This window comes from Mustelus asterias, unplaced genomic scaffold (assembly GCF_964213995.1).
Source record: "Mustelus asterias unplaced genomic scaffold, sMusAst1.hap1.1 HAP1_SCAFFOLD_296, whole genome shotgun sequence".
In the NCBI taxonomy this organism is placed as follows: domain Eukaryota; kingdom Metazoa; phylum Chordata; class Chondrichthyes; order Carcharhiniformes; family Triakidae; genus Mustelus; species Mustelus asterias.
The window spans coordinates 536,302-558,384 of NW_027590261.1; the positions used below are offsets into that span (position 1 = coordinate 536,302).

Sequence of the window (22,083 nt, forward strand, 5' to 3'; positions counted from 1 at the left end):
CTTCCTGTCAATAACTTTGAGCATTTGGCAGCAGGCTGGATTGCTGCCAAATACTGTGTGGGAAAGATTAGTGTGAACCTGAATGGACAAAATGGGATTCAGCCATTTAAACAATAAACGTTTCATTCCCACAAGAATGACACATTTTAAATCGGAATCATTCTAATCAAAGATTTTCATTCAATGTCCTGTTCATTATGTGAGTAAATAGCATCGCAAAACAATAAAGTGACCAGATGCTTTTTCATTTGTATAACTTCCAAATAAATGTCATTCCAATAATTAAAGTCTGTTTATTAACCACTTCATGAAATGCGAGAGAGAGATGTTGATGGTCCCAATTCCCCAGTTAATTGAGATCAGAGCAATGGCACAAATGCATCGAAATAATATTAAAAGAACATCATAAAACTGACATGAACAGCGGGAATTCCTGGAATATTCTGAAAGTTTTGCATCCTATTTAAACAGCAGCGTCTCTTGTACCTGATTAACACCCTATTCTATTGTACAGTATAATCTGATTCCTGTTATTGAAGAGTTCCTCTCATAGCTGCCAATGAGTGGAGAAATGATCAGTTCATAACCTGATTCAATGGAAGGTAAAACATTTATTCTTGTGATATTGTGCAATGTGCAGCAAAGCCCTGATAAATTGTGTTCCCAATACCAATAAATATTAGACAGCCGGTGGCCAATAGAGTGAGCTGCCACGATTTGGCTGCTGAAGGAGAACTTTAATGATCTCCGTGTCCGTTCCGATTCATTAACTTCTCTGTCAAAAGTCGATGTTAATTTTATGTTTTTCTCTCTCAACTCACTACTTAATTATCAGGAAGGCGGGATTCTTATTATTTTCAAAGGGCTGTCTTCGAGATTGGGGTCGTTTGACAAATATAAGGAGAAACATTGTATTGTGTGAGAGTTTCTTCTCATCTCCAAACCCAAATTGTACAGTGATAGCCATCCGCACTGTAAATAGAATCACTTTGTTCATACCCCTCATTTAGTTACAGAAATCGGTAAAAATTCTTCTGATAAATGATGCTTTATTATTGTAATCTGACAGAGACCCGGAATTGTTGCAACACAGACTGACGGTCTCTTTATTTTCCACAAATGTTATTTCATCATTTTTAGATTTGTGTTCTTCTTGGGGGCGTGGTAATAAAATCACCATATTTACAATGGAATTAGTTATTTTAAATAAATAAATGATGAATTGCAATATCACCATCAGAAATAATGGAGACAATACAATGGACATATTCAGCCAAACAAATATCCCGACACAGATAAAATGTCCATTTTAACATTAACCTATTGTAAATCTGGAAGTCCATTCTGTTGGGGTGTGGAAGGTGGGACCTGGATCCAGTTACCGCCTCCAGCAGGGAATCAACAGGCGGCGCCTGGAAAGCCGCCCCCTACTGCCGGGTATTTAAATGCCGCTCACCGGGACCGGAATCCAACAGTCCGGGAGGTGGTTTGTTCATTGAGTTCCTGACACAACCATTTCCCCCAAATCACCAGAAGGATGAGGTCGGCGATTTCTCTCAGTTTGTTGCTGACTTTCTTATCCGGTGAGTAGTTTTTTTTCATTGCCTAAGTCTCCCACAGTTACTGTCTCAGTTTTAGTCCATCTCTGTAATACTCCAGAGTAAAAAATCATTACACCAGGATTAATCCTCGGGTTTTTTAATCTATTTTTACAGGTGTCCAGTCGGAGGTTGTGTTGACTCAGCCAGAGGCAGAGACCGGGCGTCCAGGAGGCTCCCTGACACTGACCTGTAAAACCAGCGGCTTCAGTCTTAGCAGCGCTTACATGTACTGGATCCGACAGGTTCCAGGACAGGGGCTAGAGTGGCTGCTGTGGTACTATAGTTCATCTAGCAACAACTACGCCCCAGCAATTAAAGATCGATTTACTGCGTCCAAAGACACTTCAAGCAACATCTTCTCTTTGGAGATGACGAGGCTGAAGACCGAAGACACCGCCATCTATTACTGTGCAAGACACCACAGCGAGAGGAACTAGGGATGGACCCGAACAAGAACAGCTCGAGAGGGAATTCAGCAACTTCCATCATAACCTGAAGGTCAGTGCTTGTTTTAAATGTAGTATTAACGACAGTGACCAGAACCAAAACACAAACTGCTTCTGACAAACCCAACTTAGTGAAAATTAAACATTAAACCAAGAAAACACACAGACATAATGGGCTGAGCTTTTCACTCTGTTTATATTTACTGTTAACAGTTTCAGCAATTACACACCTGGATATAATGCTCGTTTTAATATTTCTGATACTTGGAGGAGATGTTTCTAGATTGTGTTTTGTGAACTGCTGCATAAATTGTAAATTACATCGAAATAATGGTCTATTTGAAGTGAATATTGAGCGGCAGTACTGAACAGAGACTGAGTGCAGTTTTTGTGCGAGTGTCTGTCACTGTGATACAGCAGTGGGTCACTGTGCTGAGCACAGCGACATCCTCATACAAAAACCTCATGGAAAGAGATTGCTCAAATTGGTGATCAGTGCCACAGCAGGAGTTTCAAAGTAAATGAGGCTTCAGTGAAATAATGTGTGGAAGTGATATTAGTTTGTGAAAAGGTATAAAAATCTTCCCATAAAATCTATATTTACCGATATGCTAAATCTACACAGAGTTTAAAAGCATTCCGATCCCCTTTATAAATACAATGACCAGGACAAGCTGAAATATCTCACTCATTCGCTCGTGGATGAGGCAGAATCAGATTTTTGAGACAGCAGTGAAATTAAACAGTTAGGAGTCGGGCACAGTATTTGTCATGCTGTGTCTCACTGTGATAACTGGGTGGCACAGCAGTTACTGTCAATACAAAAACCCCTCAGCACTAATTGACCGAGACTGGGGCAGTGCTCTGTTTTCCAATCCAGCATTATTTACAGTGCTGTATTATTTATGTCCCAGCCCTACACAAATAGCGAGAATTAATATGGGAAATTTATGATAACTATTTGATTATCAGTTGGTGTTTTCAATAACTTGATCATGTGACCCTCTATGAAATATAAAACATTAAGGTTATTTATGTAGAGCGAACGGTATCCACCAGTACAATAATAATTTCATGAAAATGCAGTGATTTGCTTTCCCTCTGGCTTGTGAATTTTTAAAATACTGATGGATTTCTGTCTATTTTGTGCAGAGATGGTTATTGTATGACCCAGCATAGAGAATGTGACACTGTGACGCCATGGGCTACTGGGGACAAGGGACCATGGTGACGGTGACTGCAGGTAAGAACCATGCATTTATTTAGTGAGTGTTTTATTTGAGTTTTTGTTTTATACTTTTTCTCGATTTTATTAATTCATTCGTTCAATGTAATGTGGTTTGGTGGATTCTGTGCTGAAAATCTTTACAATGTTTCATGTGATCCTGCTTAAAATGGGGGTTATAGAATTCTACTGTTAATTGACAAAAGGTGATACTGAGTGATTCAGTCTCTTGTTGTGATTTGGTGTTTATCTGCTGAGGACATTGTGTGGCTGGGTTACTTTAAATGCCTTCCTTTTGTTAAACAGTTCGGCGTTTCTTCAATGTTTAATCTCGGTGACATCTAGTGGCTGCGAGTTGCACCATCTACTGCACAAGTGTTTAAAATCTAACCCAATATTAACAAAATGTGTTAAAGTTTCTGCTTTAATGTTGCGAACATGTTCCGCTTAATCACAATCTGGTTTTGTTATGTCATTGTTGTGCTCATTTTAATCATTAGTTGCTTTGGTGATGGTCAGGTTGGCTGGATTTTAAATTGAGATTTTCTGCCAATGTGAAATTTGATTCTGTTGCAACTGTTTGTAGAATTGAGCTGCTTCTGCATGAACCGGGGTTCAGTCCCTCAGTGCTGCGTGTTTCTGGTGAGGAGGTTGTCTGTCTGGGTGACTTTGAATAAGTAAAATTTGTGAAATGGTTCGGAGATTCTGCATTGTTTACACTCGGTGACACTGAGCTGTTACACATTTTGTGATTGAATACAAACAGTCTGCGGGTTTTAAACTACTTGACGTGTGCCTGCAGACAGAAATCAGGCAGGCTTTATTGTATTTGTATTTTTTTTAAATCGGAGCTGATAAGTGCAGGTTAAACCAAACCACGGTTTATGCCACTCGTCCAAAACATAGTTTGCCACTGCATTCACAATTTGGGATACATGCCATGTTTAACCTCGGTGGCATCTGACGGCTGCAGCTTTTACCCACCCAATATTTAAATATGTTTGAAATCTGTTTGAAATATGACCCAATATGAATAGAATGTGGTAAAATTTCAATATTAATTTGTTGGACATATTCCACCTCCTCGCAATGCTATTGCTCTTATTCCAAATTTCTGTTTAGTTCAATCATTCATATATTTGGTGACGAGCTGGTTTACCGGATTGAATATTGAGATTTCCTTGCAATCATATTTTTGATTTTGTTGAATGGATAATTGAGTTGCGTCCCCGTGAAACGGATTCATTCCCTCATTGATGTGTTTTGGTGTGTTTCTGTTGAGGAGGTTCTGTTGTTAGGTCACTAAGAATGTTTAAAATGTGTGAAATGTTTTGGTGTTTCTGCATTGTTTAAACTCGGTGGCACTGAGCGGTTACACGTTTTCTGGTTAAATGCAAATAATCTATGAGTTTGAAAATCCTTGTAGGGAGAAAATAAGCAGGTTGTGAAAGAAATAAAATAAAGGTATTACAGCATTTTTATAAATTTTAACTAACTCTTAGAAATTAAAATAAATCATGTCTTACAACGTTCAATCGGACACTAAGTAGTTGCTGCAAAAACAAACTTCTCATTAACAAGTTTGACAGTAAAATTAATATAAATCAAACTGTTATTAATCGGTAACATAACTACATATTCACAAAAGATTATTTTCTATTCATATCATTTCGCATTAATCGGCTTTAATAGTTCTGCTGTGCTTTGCATACAATTAACATGACCAAAAAAGTTTCTCGGCTGGAAATATTTTGTGATAATTCCAGAAACTATTTCACTGATAACATGCTGTTTCCACAGCAGCGCTCAGTTCAACAAGATACTTTGCATTAATTGTTATATCCCCGATGAAGTTCGCATTCACTTAAATATGAGTTTTGGTGAATAATTGGCAATAAAACGCTATTTGGCAATTTTTGTGCCCGATTATTACATTGTTTCTGTGCAGGCGCAGCATTCCTTCCAAGTAATTTGTAGTTGGATGCAGAGGTAATTAATCACTAATCTCATCTCAAAATTTGTGAAATGGTTTGGTGTTTCTCAATTGTTTCTGTATTGTTTCAACTCGGTGATCCTGAGCGGTTACACTTTTTCTAGCTAAATGAAAAAAACAAACTGCGTTTAAACATCCTTGTCAGGATAAAACAAACTGGTATCGGAAAAAATAAAATAAATATATATTTGAGCATTTCATTCATGTTAACTGATGCTTGCAGATTAAATTAAATCATGAATTACAATTCTTACTGCGTCACTGTATCTCTGTTAGGGACATTACACTACACTGGATCTGTTACATCTGATGTGCTCATTTTCAGAAAAAAAAATATTTTTTGCCTAGTTTTCGAGATTTGAGATAGACAGGGAGAAATAGTTAAAAGTCGAAGGGAATTTTGAAATGAATATCAGTTTAATTTAAGAGAAGTTATTGATTTTTGTTGTTATAGTTTGAAAATTGATCAATTAGAATCCCACAGTTTGAATAAATTTGACAGAGTGAACACAGTTTTCTGACAGGGGGAATTCGCTAACACTAAACAATTGTTCATATAATGGTGTTTGAATTGTCGTAAGGTGTCAACAGAAACTGGCTAGAGATTTACAATTTAATACTTGAAATTCAAATAATTAATTTTTTATAATATTATAATATTTTTATATTAATATTTGCTCTGCATTTAATAATAACATCCTGTCTCCCATTACTGCTGAACATAGAATAGAATTATTGGATGAATAAATGACAGAATGGAAGAATTAATTCTATTTGAGCATGATGTTTAATTAGTATTAAATATTATACTGAAGAAAAAGTCTCGACTTATTTTGTGCATCATGTTTCAGTGTTGCAGAGGATTTGAATCAATTGTCCTCATTGTGTTTTTCATTGTTTAATTCAGAACTTCTTAATTTAAACAATATGTTCAGTAATTAAATTATATGGATGGTCCAAATTATTAAATCTAGGAAGCAGCTTCATTGACCTCAAACTGCCAGGCCGTTACAGTATATACACATTCAGAAACATGCATTCTTAACACGTTTGCAGGTTATAATAAGGCATTTGGAGTAAAAGTGGAAATGAAAAAACATGACAATGTTATTCGATTGAAGCAAATGAATTACAGATGTCTGAATCTTTCCATTCAGGAATTTGAAGTTTATTGTTTGAGATTTAATTGGAACCCAATTACTTCACAATGTTCGAGGCAGGGAAAGTTTTGAATGATTGAAAACTGATTTTATTACGGAGTACAAATCAGCTAATAGGAAAAGTAACCGGCAATTAACAAAACAAAATATAATATTGGTGCTAATTAATTTAAAACAAAATACCTTGAATAATGCACGGGCGTGCAAAGTATCATCCGTTTCAGAGAATGTTTAATTGTATCGAAAATGAATTCAGAAACAAAACCTTTCTTTTATCAGCTATGCTTAGCTCGATAAGGTGTTTTACCTCGAATATTTTGTTGATTACATTTAATTAAGAAATTAGATCGAATCAGGTAATGATTTTCAATGTAAATGTTTCTTGGTTTATTTAATCCTTACTGTGTCACTGTATCTCTGTCCGGGACATTGAACTGTCCTGAATCTGTTATTTTTGATTCCTAATTTTCAGCGAAATTACATTTTTACATAGTTTTCGAGAAGTGAGACAGGCAGAGAGACATAATTAAAAATCGACAGGAGTTTTGAAATGAATATCAGTTTTATTTAAAAGAGGTTATTGATTTTCTGTTGTAAATTGATCATTGATCAATTAGAATCAAACAGTTTGAATTAAATTGACAGATTGATCATACCTACCTGCTGGGAAATCGATTGTTGCACCGTTTGTGTCTGTTCTGTTTCTGCGCGCGTGGTAACTGTGTTGGGACCAGGAATCTGCCTGACTGGTTGTAAAACTTCTGGTTCCTTCTGCTGTATTTCAGGGAGTGAAATTTGATTTATTTCTTCAATAAACTTGTATCTGTGAGAAATGTGACAGTTTGACTTGATGTTTGTCTCGGCGTCTCAGAAATGAGATCCCTAAAGCATATTGTGACCATCAGAGAGAGCAGAAACTTCAGATTGTAGAGGGAGATTTGGATGATTTTTAACCAGTGATGTACCGGCCTTGGGAATGTTCGATGAGCAAATGCAAAGTGAGATTGTGCTCCGTAGTAAAGCAGTCCATGACCTGTTTGGTATGACAGTTGAAGGGTCAAATTCATTTGCATCTTATTTTTAATCTTCTAAACCCATTTTAGAGTCATTTGCTCGGCCAGAAGTTTTAATCATCAATAATTGTTCCTTGAGAAAGTGTTGATATGAAGCATCCTTGAATAACTGCAATCCATATGCTGCAGGCATCCGCCGTGCTGTTAGGTGGAAGTTCCAGGATTTTGACCCAGAAGGAACTGAGGTATTGTTTCAAGTCAGGATGGTGTGTGTCTTGGAGGGGAGCTTGCAGGTGGTAGTCTTCATATGTGGCTGCTGCCCTTATCCTGTTAGGATATAAAGGCAACGGGTTTGGACAGTGTTTACTATGGAGCCTTGGTGAGTTGCTGCAGTGCATCTTGTATATAACACACACTGCTGTCACTGCTTGTTAGTGATGGACAGAGAGAATAGGGTGAATGAGGGGGCGGATAATCTTGTGGGTGGCTTTGCCCTGGATTGTGTCAAATTTCTTGAGTTTTTACAGGTTTCCCTCATTGAGTAGGGTGAATTATTCAATTGCGACTGATTGCGAAAGATTTAAATGTTTTTCCAACCCTTGGCCCGCGCTCCGTATTGTGCTCACTTGTCACTCCCACTTACTGTGTGAATGGGTGAGTATGTGTGGAGTGAGTGTGTTTTCCAGACTGAATCAGCCAAATAGAGACTTATACACATCACACACTCTCACACACATAAATACTCTCATATTCTCTCACACATGCACACACACAAACATACATACTCACACTTACTTTCTCTCTCATACGGTCTCTCTTACACACCCATACACATTCTCTCTCTCACGTTACACATACACTCTCTCAATACAAATACATACATCGTCTCGCTCTCTCCATCAATCTCTCACATCCCCATACACAAAAGCGCTCACATCCCCACACACCCACCCATTCTCTCTTACACACAGACACACACTCTCACATAAGCACAGTCTCACACTCTCGCGCACGCACTCTCACATGGACTCTCTCTCTTCCACTCTGTCACACACGCTCAAGCTGTCTCACATTTCTCCACACGCTCTCTCACAATTCCTCTTGCACACGCATCTCTTCCTCTCTCTCACACACACACACGCACATATTTCTATTTCTCTTGCGCACACTATCTCACACCTCTGCATTCTTGCTCTCACACACTGGCTCTCTCACAATCACTCTCTCACAAACATAGAACATGCACACACTCTAACACACACTCTTACACACAGACACAGTCTCTCCCATAAGCACAGTCTCGCGCACACATTCGCTCTCTCACACACACATGCACTATGCCTCTCACATTCCCTCTTCCGTACACTCTCACTTCGTCTCACACACATTCCCATGCTCTCTCTCTCTCATACGGACACTTGCACATGTATTCTCTCACACAGGCACATATTTCTCTCTCTTTCACACGCTCACTCCCTTACACATTGTCTCACATGCACAACCTTGCTCTCAAACACTGTCTCTCACAAACACCCTCTCTTTCACACGCACACAATCTCTCACACAGTCTCTACTTCTCTTACATACGAACACACATGTATGTACAATGTATCTCTCTTTAAACACTCCACCTATCACAGACACATGTTCTCTCAACAGTTATTTCACTCACACACACTCACGCATCCATTCTGTCTAAGTTTCACACTTTTTCTCGCTCACACACACTCTCCCCGCCCCTCCACACACACACACACACACACACATACACTCAAACACCCCACATTGCTTCTATCTCCCACACACATTGTACACATCTTTCGCACTCACACGCCATCCCATGCACAGTTTCACACACTGATGAACATATTATTTTGCTTTCCAATAGGCACTCCCTCTCACACACACTGTCTTTCACATGAACACAACACTCTCCCACACACACACCCTCCCTCAAGCACACACACTCTCTTTCACAGACATCGTGTATCTCAAATAGACACACTCCCTTTCACATCAACATACACACAATCACACACAGAAGTACTCTTTCACACAGACTCCCCACACACACTCTCCCCGCCTCTCCACACACATACATTTTCAAGAAGAGACACACTGTCACACACAAAGAATAACTCTTCAAACACACATTCTGTCTCACACACACACATTATCTCACACATCCTTTCTCTCACGCACACTCTCTCCTCTTGCACGCACAGCCCACTGTCTCACCCACGTGCAAACGCATTCTATCATACACAGGCATGCTCACACACACATTCTCTCTCTCTCTCTCTCTATCTCTCTCTCCCTCTATCTCTCTCTCTCCCTATCGCTCTCTCTCTCACACACACACACAGACACACACACACACACTCTCTCTCTCTCTCTCTCTCTCACACACACACTTTCGATCTCACATACGTCAGAGTGTCTGTCCTTGACACCATAGAGTAGAATCATAGGATGCTACAGTGCAGAAGGAGGCCATTCAGCCCATCGAGTCTGCACCAACAGCAATCCCACCAAAGCCCTATCCCCATAACCACATGTATCTACCCTAACTAGTCCCCCTGACACTAAGGGGCAATTTAGCACGGCCAATCCACCGAACCCACACATCTTTGGACTGTGGGAGGAAACAGGAGCACCCGAAGGAAACCCAAACAGACACGGGGGGAACTTGCAAACTCCACACAGACAGTGACCCAAGTCGGGAATCCAACTCTGAGGCAGCAGCGCTAATAACTGTGTCACCGCCACCGCCCCCCCCCCCCCGTCTCGACCCCCCCCCCCCCCACCCCCCCCCCCCCCACCCCCACCCCGGTGGCATTTGAATGAGGGTGGGATCAAAGGGCCCGAGTAAAACTAGTCAATAAGAATCGGCGGGAAATTCTTCTCTGTTTGGAGTCATACTTAGCACAAAGCAACACGGTATTGGTGGTTGGAGGTCAAACATCTAGGTTCAGATTTCACTGCAGGATTTCGGCAGGGGAGTGTTCTGGGACTAACAATCTTCGACTGCTTCAACAGTGACATTCCATCCAACATGGGGTCAGAAGTAGGAATTTCCATGTGCTACACCGGACAAAAACACCCAAAAAATAAGAAGGGAATTGGCTGAGACCAAGGCCGCCTGGCTCCCCAATACTGGTTGATTCCTGTGTGACCCATCCTAGTTTTGCTGTCAGCTTCCCTACAGCTCCCTCAGCCTGACTATTTGTTCACTGGTACGTGTTTCTTAAAGAAAGACACCGACATTAAAGCAGCTGCCCGGTGATTTACACATCCCTGTTACTGAAAGCTGATCAATGTGGAGAATCGGGAAAAGATCGATGGAGAGGAAGAGGTGGAGGTGGCCCACTGACTCTCTCACCCTCACCCACACTTCCTCACTCACCCTCAATCTCTCATCCTCACTCAAAGAACTTGACTCACTCACCCTCACTTACCCACCTTCCCTCGCTGACACACTCTCACTCATTCATCCCCACTCACAAATCCCAACTCACTCATCCCAACTCACTCATCCCAACTCACTCACCCTTGCTCACTCATCCACCCTCACACACTCAATTTCACACACTCAACCTCACACACTCAACTTCACACACTCAATTTCACGCACTCAACCTCAGAAACTCACTGATCCTCATTCACCCTGAGTCACTCACCCTCACACCCTCACTCACTCAAAATCACTCACACACATTCGCTCTCTCACTCTCACCCATCCTCACTCACTCACCCTCATTCACTCACATTCACACCCTCATTCACTCACCAGCACTCACTCACTCACACTCACTCGCCCTCACACACCCTCATTCACTCACTGTCACTCAGTCACCCACACTCACACGCTATCACTCACTCAACCTCACTCACTAACCCTCAGTCACTCACTCAGAGCCTCAGTCACTCACCAACACTCATAGTCACCTTCGTTCACTCATCCCACTAACCCATCCTCACTCACCCAGTCTCACTCACTCTCACTCACTCAGTCCACTTATCCACCCTCACTTATCCAGTCTCACTCACTCTCACTCACCCTCACTCACCCCACTTACCCACCTTCACTCATCCAGTCTCAATCACTCTCACTCACTCACCGCACTTACCCTCCCTCACTCATCCAGTCTCAATCACTCTCACTCACCCTCACTCACTCTCCCCACTTACCCACCCTCACTCACCCAGACGCACCCCCACACACTCAAGCTCAATTACCCTCTCCCTCTCACGTACGCCACCTGACCCATTCAAACTCACTGAGACTCACGCACCTACATTCACTCACACACCCTCACATATTCACCATCACTCACGTTCACCCACCCTAACTCACAGATCCTCAATCACTCATCCTCAGTCAAACACCTTTACTCACTCACCTTCACTCATCCACCCATCCGCATTCATTCTCCCTCACACACTCTCGCACACCACCCTCAATAACACACCCTGACTCACTCATTCTCTCACCCTCACTTACTAAGTCACATTCACTCCTCACCCTCATTCACTCGCTCTCACTCACCCACCTTCACTAACCTTCACGCATCCTCACTCACTCACCCTCATTCATTCTCTCTTACCGACACTCACTCACCCACCTTCACTCACACATTCAGCCACCTTCACTCACCCACCCTCTCTCACACACCCTCATTTAGTCACGCTCTTTCACCCTCACCCACACTCACTCACTCACCCTCAATCACTCATCCTCACTGAAAGAACTTCACTCACTCACCCTCACTTACCCACCTTCCGTCACTCACACACCATCACTCATCCACTCTCACTCCTTCAATCGCTCACCCTCACGCACTCACATTCTCTCACTCACACTCGCTAAACCTGTGTGTGGAGGTCTGCAACGAGAGAGAAGAAAGATCTCAAGCGGCAGTTAGTTTGGTGTTCAAATGTGGGAGCTGCCCTGCGAATGTGGAGAGCTGGGGGGAATCCCTGGGGGCTCAGGGCCAAGGACAATGGCAAAGAGCCGTGGAGAACAGGAGGCGTGGTAAAGGGCAGAGAGCCGGGGGGGAAGGGCAGAGAGCCTGGGGAATGGGCCCACAGCCGGGCAACAGGGCTGAGAGCCGGGAAAGGGCAGAGAGTCAGGAGAAAGCGCAGAGAGCCAGAAGAAAGGGCAGAGAGCTAATAGAAAGGGCAGGGAGCCAGGTGAAAGGGCAGAGAACCAGGAGAAAGGACAGAGAGACCAGGGAAAGAGGAGAGAGCCAGGATAAAGGGCAGGGAGGCCGGGGAAAGGACAGAGAGCCGAGGAAAAGGACAAGAGAGCCCAGAGGAAAGGGCAGAGAGTCAAGGGGAAAGGCAGAGAGTCAGGGGGAAAGGGCAGAGAGCCAGGGGAAAGGGGAAAGTGGATAGGGAGCAGGGACACGGGCAAAGAGCCGGGGGAAAGGGTAGGGAGCTGAGGGAAAGGGCAGGGAGCCGGGGGAGAGGGGACAGAGCTGGAGGGAAGTGTAGAGAGCCAGGTGGAAGTGCGGAGAGCCGGGTGAAAGGGGAAAAGAGCCACAGGGAATAGCAGAGAGCCAGGGGAAAGCGCAGAGAGTCGGGGAAAATGGGCAGAGAGTGGGTGATCGACGGGCGGAGTGAGGATGTGCAAAATAGACCTAGCACCACAACCAGATCATCTGTAATCTCAGTGAATAATGGAGGAGACTTCAGGGCCCGAATGGCCAACTCTTGCTATTAATGTCTGACCCTTCAATTAGTCAATGTTGCAATTATTTGAATTTGTAATCACATTGAGAGTTTCCTGGTCATTCAGTAAGTATTCATTCCGAAGGTAGTTTTGAAGCAAAGTCACCAATCTTCGTTTTGTGGAGTGAGGGGCAGTGAGTTGGAGAGAGGAAGGGGCATCAGTTAGTTTGAACACAGGCAATAGCCAAAACTACAATGTGGATATGCCGACGCTAGGTTGGGGTGGGCACAGTAAGGAGTCTCACAACACCAGGTTAAAGTACAACAGGCTTATTTGGAATCGTGAGATTTTGGAGCTCTTTCATCAGGTGAGTGGCTGATATGAATGAAGAGACAAGTTCTTCATCACAAAGTGCTGTTGTTTGAGAAATAGCTCGTGCCTGAAGTAATGGAGAAACTCTTTACACTTCTCTGTTAATCTAATGAATGGTATGTCATTACAATGACATCAAAATGTTTTTGTCTTTCCAACCTGATAGAGGTCGAGACAGTGATGTGAGTTTCTACAAAGATGGCGATTCTCAAATGATAGGAGCAACAGAATCTGAAAGGTGTATGTAGGTCTTAATCGGGAAATATTAAGTTAAGTTCATAATTCGAGACAAATCGTGATGTAGAAACATAGAAAATAGAAGCAGGAGTAGGCCATTCGGCCCTTTGACCCTGCTCTACCATTCACTTTGATCACAGCTCATCAATATCCTGACCCCGTCTACTACCCATATCCATTCATCCCTTTAGCCCCAAGAGCTATACCTAATATAGAAACTTACTTGTATAAATATGTTTGACAAATTAATAAACGCAGATAAGAGTCTAACTTGTTTAATCGACTATTCTTTCCCAGCGACACCGTCTCCGCCCACTCTCTACAGCCTGATCTCCTCCTGTCAGCAACACAACACCGGCGGCTCCGTCACCTATGGCTGTCTGGCGATGGACTACTCCCCAGAAATCACCAGTCTCACCTGGAAGAAAAATGGACAGCTGATCACCACTGGATTTAAGACTTACCCATCAGTGAGAAACACGAAGGGAACCTATACCCTGAGCAGCCAGTTAACCGTCATCCAGTCAAAGGGAAAGTGCAGCAAAATCGACTGTGAGGTTCGACACAGCGGCTCAGTCAAGAGCATTGGAATGCAATGTAAGTGTTGTGGAACTTGGGCAAGACAGGAACGCTCTGATTGAACTGTATAAGGCCTTAGTTATAACTGATCTGTAGCATTCTGAAAAATTGAATTATGCAAAATCCAGGTAAGTGTCTACTGACTGAAAAGTTGCTCAGAATCAAAGAACAACAGAAATGATACTGTGCAGAATGAGGTCATTTAGCCCATCATGTCTGTGCTGGTCAAAAGGGAGAACAAATAAACTAGCCAGACAAGTTAAGTCTATTTTCCAGCCCTTGCTCCGTAGCATTGCAGCTTAAAGCACTTGAGATGCAGACCCAGATACCTTTTAAATGACCATGCTCCCTGGTAATTGAGCCCTCCACTTGGGGAATGAATTATTTCTGCCTACGTCCCTTATTTTTTTGTGAACCACAATTATGTCACGCCTCAGCCTCCTCTTTTCCTAAAGAGAACAAACCCTGCCTATCCAATCTCTCCTCATGGCTGCAATTTTCAGGCCCTGGCAACATTCTTGTAAACCTCATCTCTCGCCAGAGTCATTACGTTATTCCTGCAACGTGGTGACCAGAACTGTACAGCAAACTCCAAACGTGGCCTAACTAGGTTTTATACAGCTCCATCATTGCATCACTGTTTTTGCATTCAATATCTCACATAATAGAGAAACTAATCTGATATGCTTTCTTGATCAACTTTTCCAGCTGCCCTACCATCTACAAGGACCTGTGGACGTGCACTCTAAGGTCTTGCATTTCCTCAATCCCTCTTAACATTCCAGTTTATTTCCTTGCTTTGTTTTCCCTTCCCAAATGCATTGTGTGGCACTTTTGACGGTTGAATTTCTCTGCCAATTCAACCAAACCATGGATATAATTCTCAAATCGGCAGCTATCGTGCTAAAATAAAAGAACTAATTTTAATTGATGTCAATTGAATCTTCAAGTAACATCTGAACATTTGTTTGTTGAAGGCCCAATCGTTATCACCCCAACCGTTATCCTCACCGTGAGTTCCAGTGAAGAAATCACCAGCAGAAAATTTGCAACCATCGTCTGTTCAATCATTGATTTCCAGCCAAAGTCAATGACGGTGGAGTGGCTGAAGAATGGGCAACCCATGAATTCAGGAATTGTCACCTCTCCCGCCTGTGAAGTGAATGGGAACTTCTCGGCCAGCAGTCGGTTGACAGTCTCCGCTCAGGAATGGTTCAGCAAAGCGGTCTACACCTGCCAGGTCACTCATCAAGGATTCACTCAGAGTCAGAACATCAGCGGATCTCTGGGTAAGAGACTCAAACCGAGAAAAAGATTATTCCGCTGTTAATCGAAATTAGGGATCTATTAAAGTTAATACAAAGCATAGAACAACTTCTAAGTTATTGTCATGTAGTTTGCTGCATTGGGACAGTGCCCCATTCAGAACTTCATCACAACATCAATTTTTGTTATTCCTTCATGAGATGTGCATTTGTGGCCCATCCCGGAGGCCACTTAAGTGTCAACCACGTTACTGTGGATCTGGAGTCACATGCATGCCAGGCCAGATAAAGACAACAGATTTACTTTTCTAAACGGCATTCGTGAACCAGGTGGGTTTTTACAACAACGGCTTCATGATGATCATTTGACTTTTAATGATAGATTTTTACTAAATTCAAATTTCACCATCTGCAGTGGTGAGATTCGAATCTGTGTCCCCAGAGTCGTGCCCTGGGTTACAAGCCCATTGGCAACACCACCATGCCACTGCCTCCCCTTGAAATAGTGTTCCCTTCCATTTTGAAGTAACATAGTAAGCGAGGTGGTCTTGATGTCAGCTTTTTCCTGAGACAGCTGGTAAGATTTGGAGAGACAGTCGGTGTCGGACTGTTTCACAGGTCACAGCATAGGGGTAAAATATTGGGAAGTGTATCCACCCTACTTATAAACTAACTGCCAGTACTTGGTTCCTGAGTTCAGGAATGGTATATTTGTTGGGGAATACTGCAATGTTGATTCATGAGAATGATACCGCTGCTAAAATACTTGAACAAAAAGAGAATAATTTCACAGAGCAGGCTGGTTTTCCATCCTCCATAGAGGCTGAAAGGTGATAGTTAGAGGTTGATATATCGAAGGCAACTTCGTCTCCTTCAGGCTGAAGACTGCTGTCCTGCTTCTGAAGAGGGAACTAGGGTTGATTTTCATTTTTCATTCACAGATACTCCCCAGTGCCCTGATACCACAGTGACGATACAGCCCCCGCCAATAGAACAGGTCTTATTGGAGGCGACCGTGACCTTAACCTGCATCATTTCTCATGCTCCCTATGGAGTCAATGTGTCCTGGATCCGAGACAGGAAGTATTTGAAATCAGAGATTGCCGAAAAGCCAGGAGCGGATCCTGACAGCGTGGTCAGCAACTTAAACGTCTCGACACAAGCCTGGCTGAGTGCGGCTGTGTTTGACTGCGTGGTGAGCCATCAGGATCTGCCGACTCCTTTAAGAAAATCCATCCACAAGGAAACAGGTGAGCTGAGAGATTGAAGCAATAAATGCGTCACTGTGTCTATTTCCAGTGTCAGTGAACTGGTCAATATTCAGTATTCAGTGCATTAATGGTGTCCCCTGAGTGGAAACTCTACTAACTAAAAACTGGGAGGTGTAGATATTTTTACGGGGAAATTTGATGTGTTGATGAATGAAAAGTGAACTGAAGGCGATGTTATTGGGTTTAGATCGAATAACGAGGGAGGAGCCTGATGTGGAGCATGAAAACCAAAAATAAAGCCGATCAGTTGGGCCGAATAGCCTGATTCTGTGATGTAAAATTTCTGAAACTTCCCAGTCCAGCCCCCTGAGTTATTTGATAAAATAATTGTGTTCACCTCTGCTCCAAACTGGAAGTCAAAAATGGAAACATTGAAAATCGAAGCGAAGCACATTTTTCTGATATCGAGCCAGCAGTTTTATTGTCTCCAGAATTCTCCAGTTTATTGACATTTATTGTACTTTTTCTGCAGATCCAAATCCGCGGGAACCGTTCGTCTCTGTCCTCCTGCCCTCGGCAGAAGAAGTCTCCGCTCAGAGATTCGTCTCCCTCAGCTGCTTAGTGAGACGTTTCTCCCCGCGAGAGATCTTCGTCAAGTGGACCGTCAACGACAAGCCGGTGAATCCTGGGAACTATAAGAACACCGAGGTGGTCGCGGAGAGCGGGAATAGCTCCTTCTTCATGTACAGCCTGTTATCCATTGCAGCAGAGGAATGGTCCAGCGGCGCTTCTTACTCCTGTGTGGTGGGACATGAAGCCATCCCCTTGAAGATCATCAACAGAACAGTTGACAAATCCAGCGGTAAACCCAGTTTTGTGAACATTTCCCTTGCACTGATGGACACCGTTAATTCATGTCAATGAGAATCACTCGGTTACATTAAAAACTTCAATAAAAAGAATAAAATCTTTTTCCTCCAACGATAAACGAAATACCCAATTGCTTAATTGATTGGTTTTCAATTTTACTTCCACTATGTATCTTTGGTTTGAGTCAGGTATTTTCACGTCTCGGGCCCAAGCCTTGTTGAACCAGTGCACCCAGCTCAGATACACCCTGGGTTAGAGACAGAGTAGAGCACATTCATTACAGGATTCAGCAAAATATCTTCACCGACTTTCCTCCCACTGAGGAGAAATCTGACAATTTCAACATTTCTGACAAACAAATACAATTTAGATCTCGGTGTTCCTGCTTCTCTCATTGTCCATGCCTTTACCATTGATGTCAGCTTTAAGCTGCTGCACCACACCCACTGGGAACTGAAGTGAGGGTCACACACAAACATGGAGCAACAATCCCCCCCATCAGAGAGAGGGGAGAGTGAAATTGTTAACATACCGGATTCCTACTCACCCAACAAAGAGAGGGGAGGAGCAGTAGCTAACCCATGTACCACCACTTCCTCAATGAAAAGAGGAGGAATGTCATTATTTAATCCACTCACCTCCACCTCGTCAGTGGTTAGAACCATCAGGCACATTGCTTCACCGGGTAGAGAGAGGGAAATTATGAGCTCACTCTCCTCCCTCTTCGCAAGTAACGTGTTTGGAAGGGACCAGCTCTCTACTAGAAGAACCCAGTTGCCGACAGTACAAATTAGCTTCTGGCTTATTTGCTGCAGAGTTTGAAGTATCATTATCCTAATCAATGTGATGCATATATACTTATGCAACATAATTTTAAAATGTTTCTGCACTCTTGTTCCTGTTAATCATGTCCTGGCATTGATTTCCCATAATGCAAATTGAAACAAATGGTTGAATCCTCCCCGGTTTTTACTGTTCTGTCCCTGATGTTTCTGAGATGCATCAATGAATGATTTCATTCGTTCTCCTGATATCTTCGTGCCACTCACATAAACTACATTCATACAGCAAAACATTGAAAATATGCTCCATTATTCGTATTGTTTGGATCATTTTCAGTTAATGATTGCGGTGAAACTTGGAGCAACAGCTAAAAAATACACACACTGACAATACTCCACAAAACTGTCACAATTATAAATACACACATAAGCGCACACACACACACTCACACACATACACACACATCGACACAAATGCACAACTACACACACAAATACACATACTCACACATATGCACACAAATACAGAAAGACACATGTAAATATACACACACAAACGCATGCATATACCCCCACACACATACATATACAGAAATAGGGACAGGCACATTCAAATACAGACACAGAAACACACAAATACACAACAGATACACTTTCACACACCATAGGTACACTCAATACTTGCACAGACGAACACACATGCAGAGAAACAAGAATGCACACACAAATGCACTCATGGGCAAAACATGCACAAACAAAAATACACACTTACACAAATACACCCACACAAAAATACACCCAGACACAAACACATCCGTACACAAATATACATAGGGACAGACCCATTCTCTCTCTCTCTTTCTCTCTCACACACACACACATACACACGCACACACACACACACACACACACACACATAAGAACATAAGAACATAAGAAATAGAAGCAGGAGTAGGCCATCTGGCCCTTCGAGCCTGCCCCGCCATTCAACAAGATCATGGCTGATCTGAAGCGAATCAGTTCCACTTACCCGCCTGCTCCCCATATCCCCTAATTCCCTTATCGATCAGAAAACTATCTACCCGTGATTTAAGCATATTCAACGAGGAAGCCTCCACCACTTCAATGGGCAGAGAATTCCAGAGATTCACTACCCTCTGAGAGAAGAAGTTCCCCCTCAACTCTGTTCTGAACCGGCCCCCCCTTATTTTGAGGCTGTGCCCTCTAGTTCTGGTTTCCCTTCTAAGTGGAAAGAATCTCGCCACCTCTACCCTATCCAGCCCCTTCATTATCTTATATGTCTCTATAAGATCACCCCTCATCCTTCTAAACTCACATACGAACACATAGACACGCGCTCTTGTACAAACAGACACTAAAACAACAACATACACACACATAATCAAATATGTAAACGCACACATGTACACATGAAACACACAAGTGCATACACATACACATACGTGAGTAGGTACAGACCCAAACACAAACACATACATGCATAGACACAATACAGACAGATACACACGCATGCAGACCCACATAAATACACAAGCACATACTTAGACTCAAATAAATACATATATTAGCACACGTTCATGCTGATAGGAATATAGATATAAAGACACACAATGTTATACACATTCACAAACATATGTGGAAATACATATAAACAAATCACCAGACTGCATATAGAAGAACAGACAGCAAAACATTTACACACAAACATGTAGACGCAAACATTAACATGCTCATAGAACAGAACACCATAGCACACATTACTACACATCGAAACACAAATATACATCAACGCACCGTTATAAAGAATGTCAACATGTGTATACATACACTGACATGTTAACAGGCGTGCACACAGACACATGGAGAAACAGACGCACACAGAAAGGGAAACAGTAAGTAGTCACCTGATGAAGGGACAACGCTCCGAAAGCTCGTGCAACCAAATAAACCTGATGGACTTTAACCTGGTGTTGTGAGACTACTTACTGTGCCGACCCCAGTCCAACGCCGGCAACTCCACAGAAAGGGAAACAAACATTACTAGAGTGACAGAAATTAACACAGAGCAATAGGCATAAACACATGTGCACGCATTAAGAATGGCATTAATATATAGTCATAGACTTCACACAATAATAGAGTCATATATACACAATGACAAAAGAATAAAATATGCGCACAGATGCAGACACACAACTACACAAATCAACAATCACAGGCAAATGAACGCGCACATTAACACTCATAATCACATATTAACTCAGAGCCAAAGTTTAATGCAGAGCACGAGATGCTCATGCACACGCACACAAATGCAAAATCTTCAATACAAACGGTAGGCAAATGATGAAAGTACAATTTAAACGTGACTTTTTAATGGAGATATCCACAGATTTATTATCCCAATGTACAATGAACATATAAACACGCTGAGAAACTGAATTAAGCTCACGATCTACTAAATATTTCCACCATAAAGAAGCACAGATCGGAAATTACATCCCAACTCTTAAACAACAACATTCACAGTTTACAGATCAGTAACCATCTGTGAAAACAATCATTGATCAGTGAACGTTCCTCGATATCAGTGATAATACTCTTCAATAAGGGATAGTTCCGAATTGTCAAAAAATCAACTGATTTTCAAGAAAACATCTTCAGTGCTTTCTGACATGGACTGTCCAAGGAATGTCAATAAAGATCAGGTGTGAAAATAGTTACGGAGATCGGTTACTGAGTGCCCTGAGCTTAAGAGTAGGTATACATTGAAAATTAGGTTCAAGAATAAATGAACAGTTTAAAAAGGAGAACGGGGAAAAGAAAAATAACAATAAGATTACCTGGATAAACAAAGTAATCTAATTTCATATCCTGGTCTCCGTCCCCTAGACTCCACCGACCGCATCTGGATTGAAGACAATGAGGATGATAACAGTAACATCTGGACAACGGCTTCCACATTCATTGTCCTGTTCTTCCTGAGCATTTTCTACAGCACTGCGGTCACTCTGGTGAAGGTGAGATGATTGAATGCACTCACATATCAAACTGACAGAATGGATTTGAAAAATCTCTCAATGTTCCATTAAAAACTCTAACTTTAATATCCCGCATCATAAACAACTGCTTCATTATTGTATCTTTCTTTTACAGATCAAGTGATGGGTTGAATTTTGGAAGCTGCAGATTTCCCTCAGCTGATTATTATGATCTCCGTATGACAGAAATACAATATCTACTCTTGGTGACTCTATCAGTAAAATTCTCTCAGTTTATCATTTTGAATCTGTAACTGAGACAATCATAGACGGTATTTCAGTTTTCAGAGTGAAAAGCACGAGGCATTTTTTGTTATAATGTAATTGTGGTTAACAGTTTCCCCATAGTTTAAATATCATGTATAAATAAGAAACTTTTCTCATTCCTTATCCATATTTGTTAATTCCTCTTTCTATTAAGGTCCTGTTTTCTCTTTCTGGTGTATGTAACAGATGTACAAATATTGACGGATTCCCTGTGCATGTGTTGTGTTCTCAATGTGAAGCTCGATCGTTAAATTCACTTTTCTAACTTTAAAAAATAATGTCGCTGTAAAATATTCTCTGAATTTTTAAAATAAATATTGAATGAA

At 42.0% G+C, this 22,083-nt stretch overlaps 1 gene segment (V, D, J or C); it reads left to right on the plus strand.

Moving 5' to 3' along the window:
• Positions 1-3,214: 3,214 nt before the first annotated feature.
• Positions 3,215-22,083, plus strand: LOC144486174 (Ig heavy chain C region, membrane-bound form-like). The segment is given in 7 exon segments: positions 3,215-3,290; positions 14,019-14,318; positions 15,278-15,589; positions 16,507-16,815; positions 17,309-17,638; positions 21,342-21,469; positions 21,606-22,083. Coding segments are annotated over 7 exon segments (1,431 nt in total).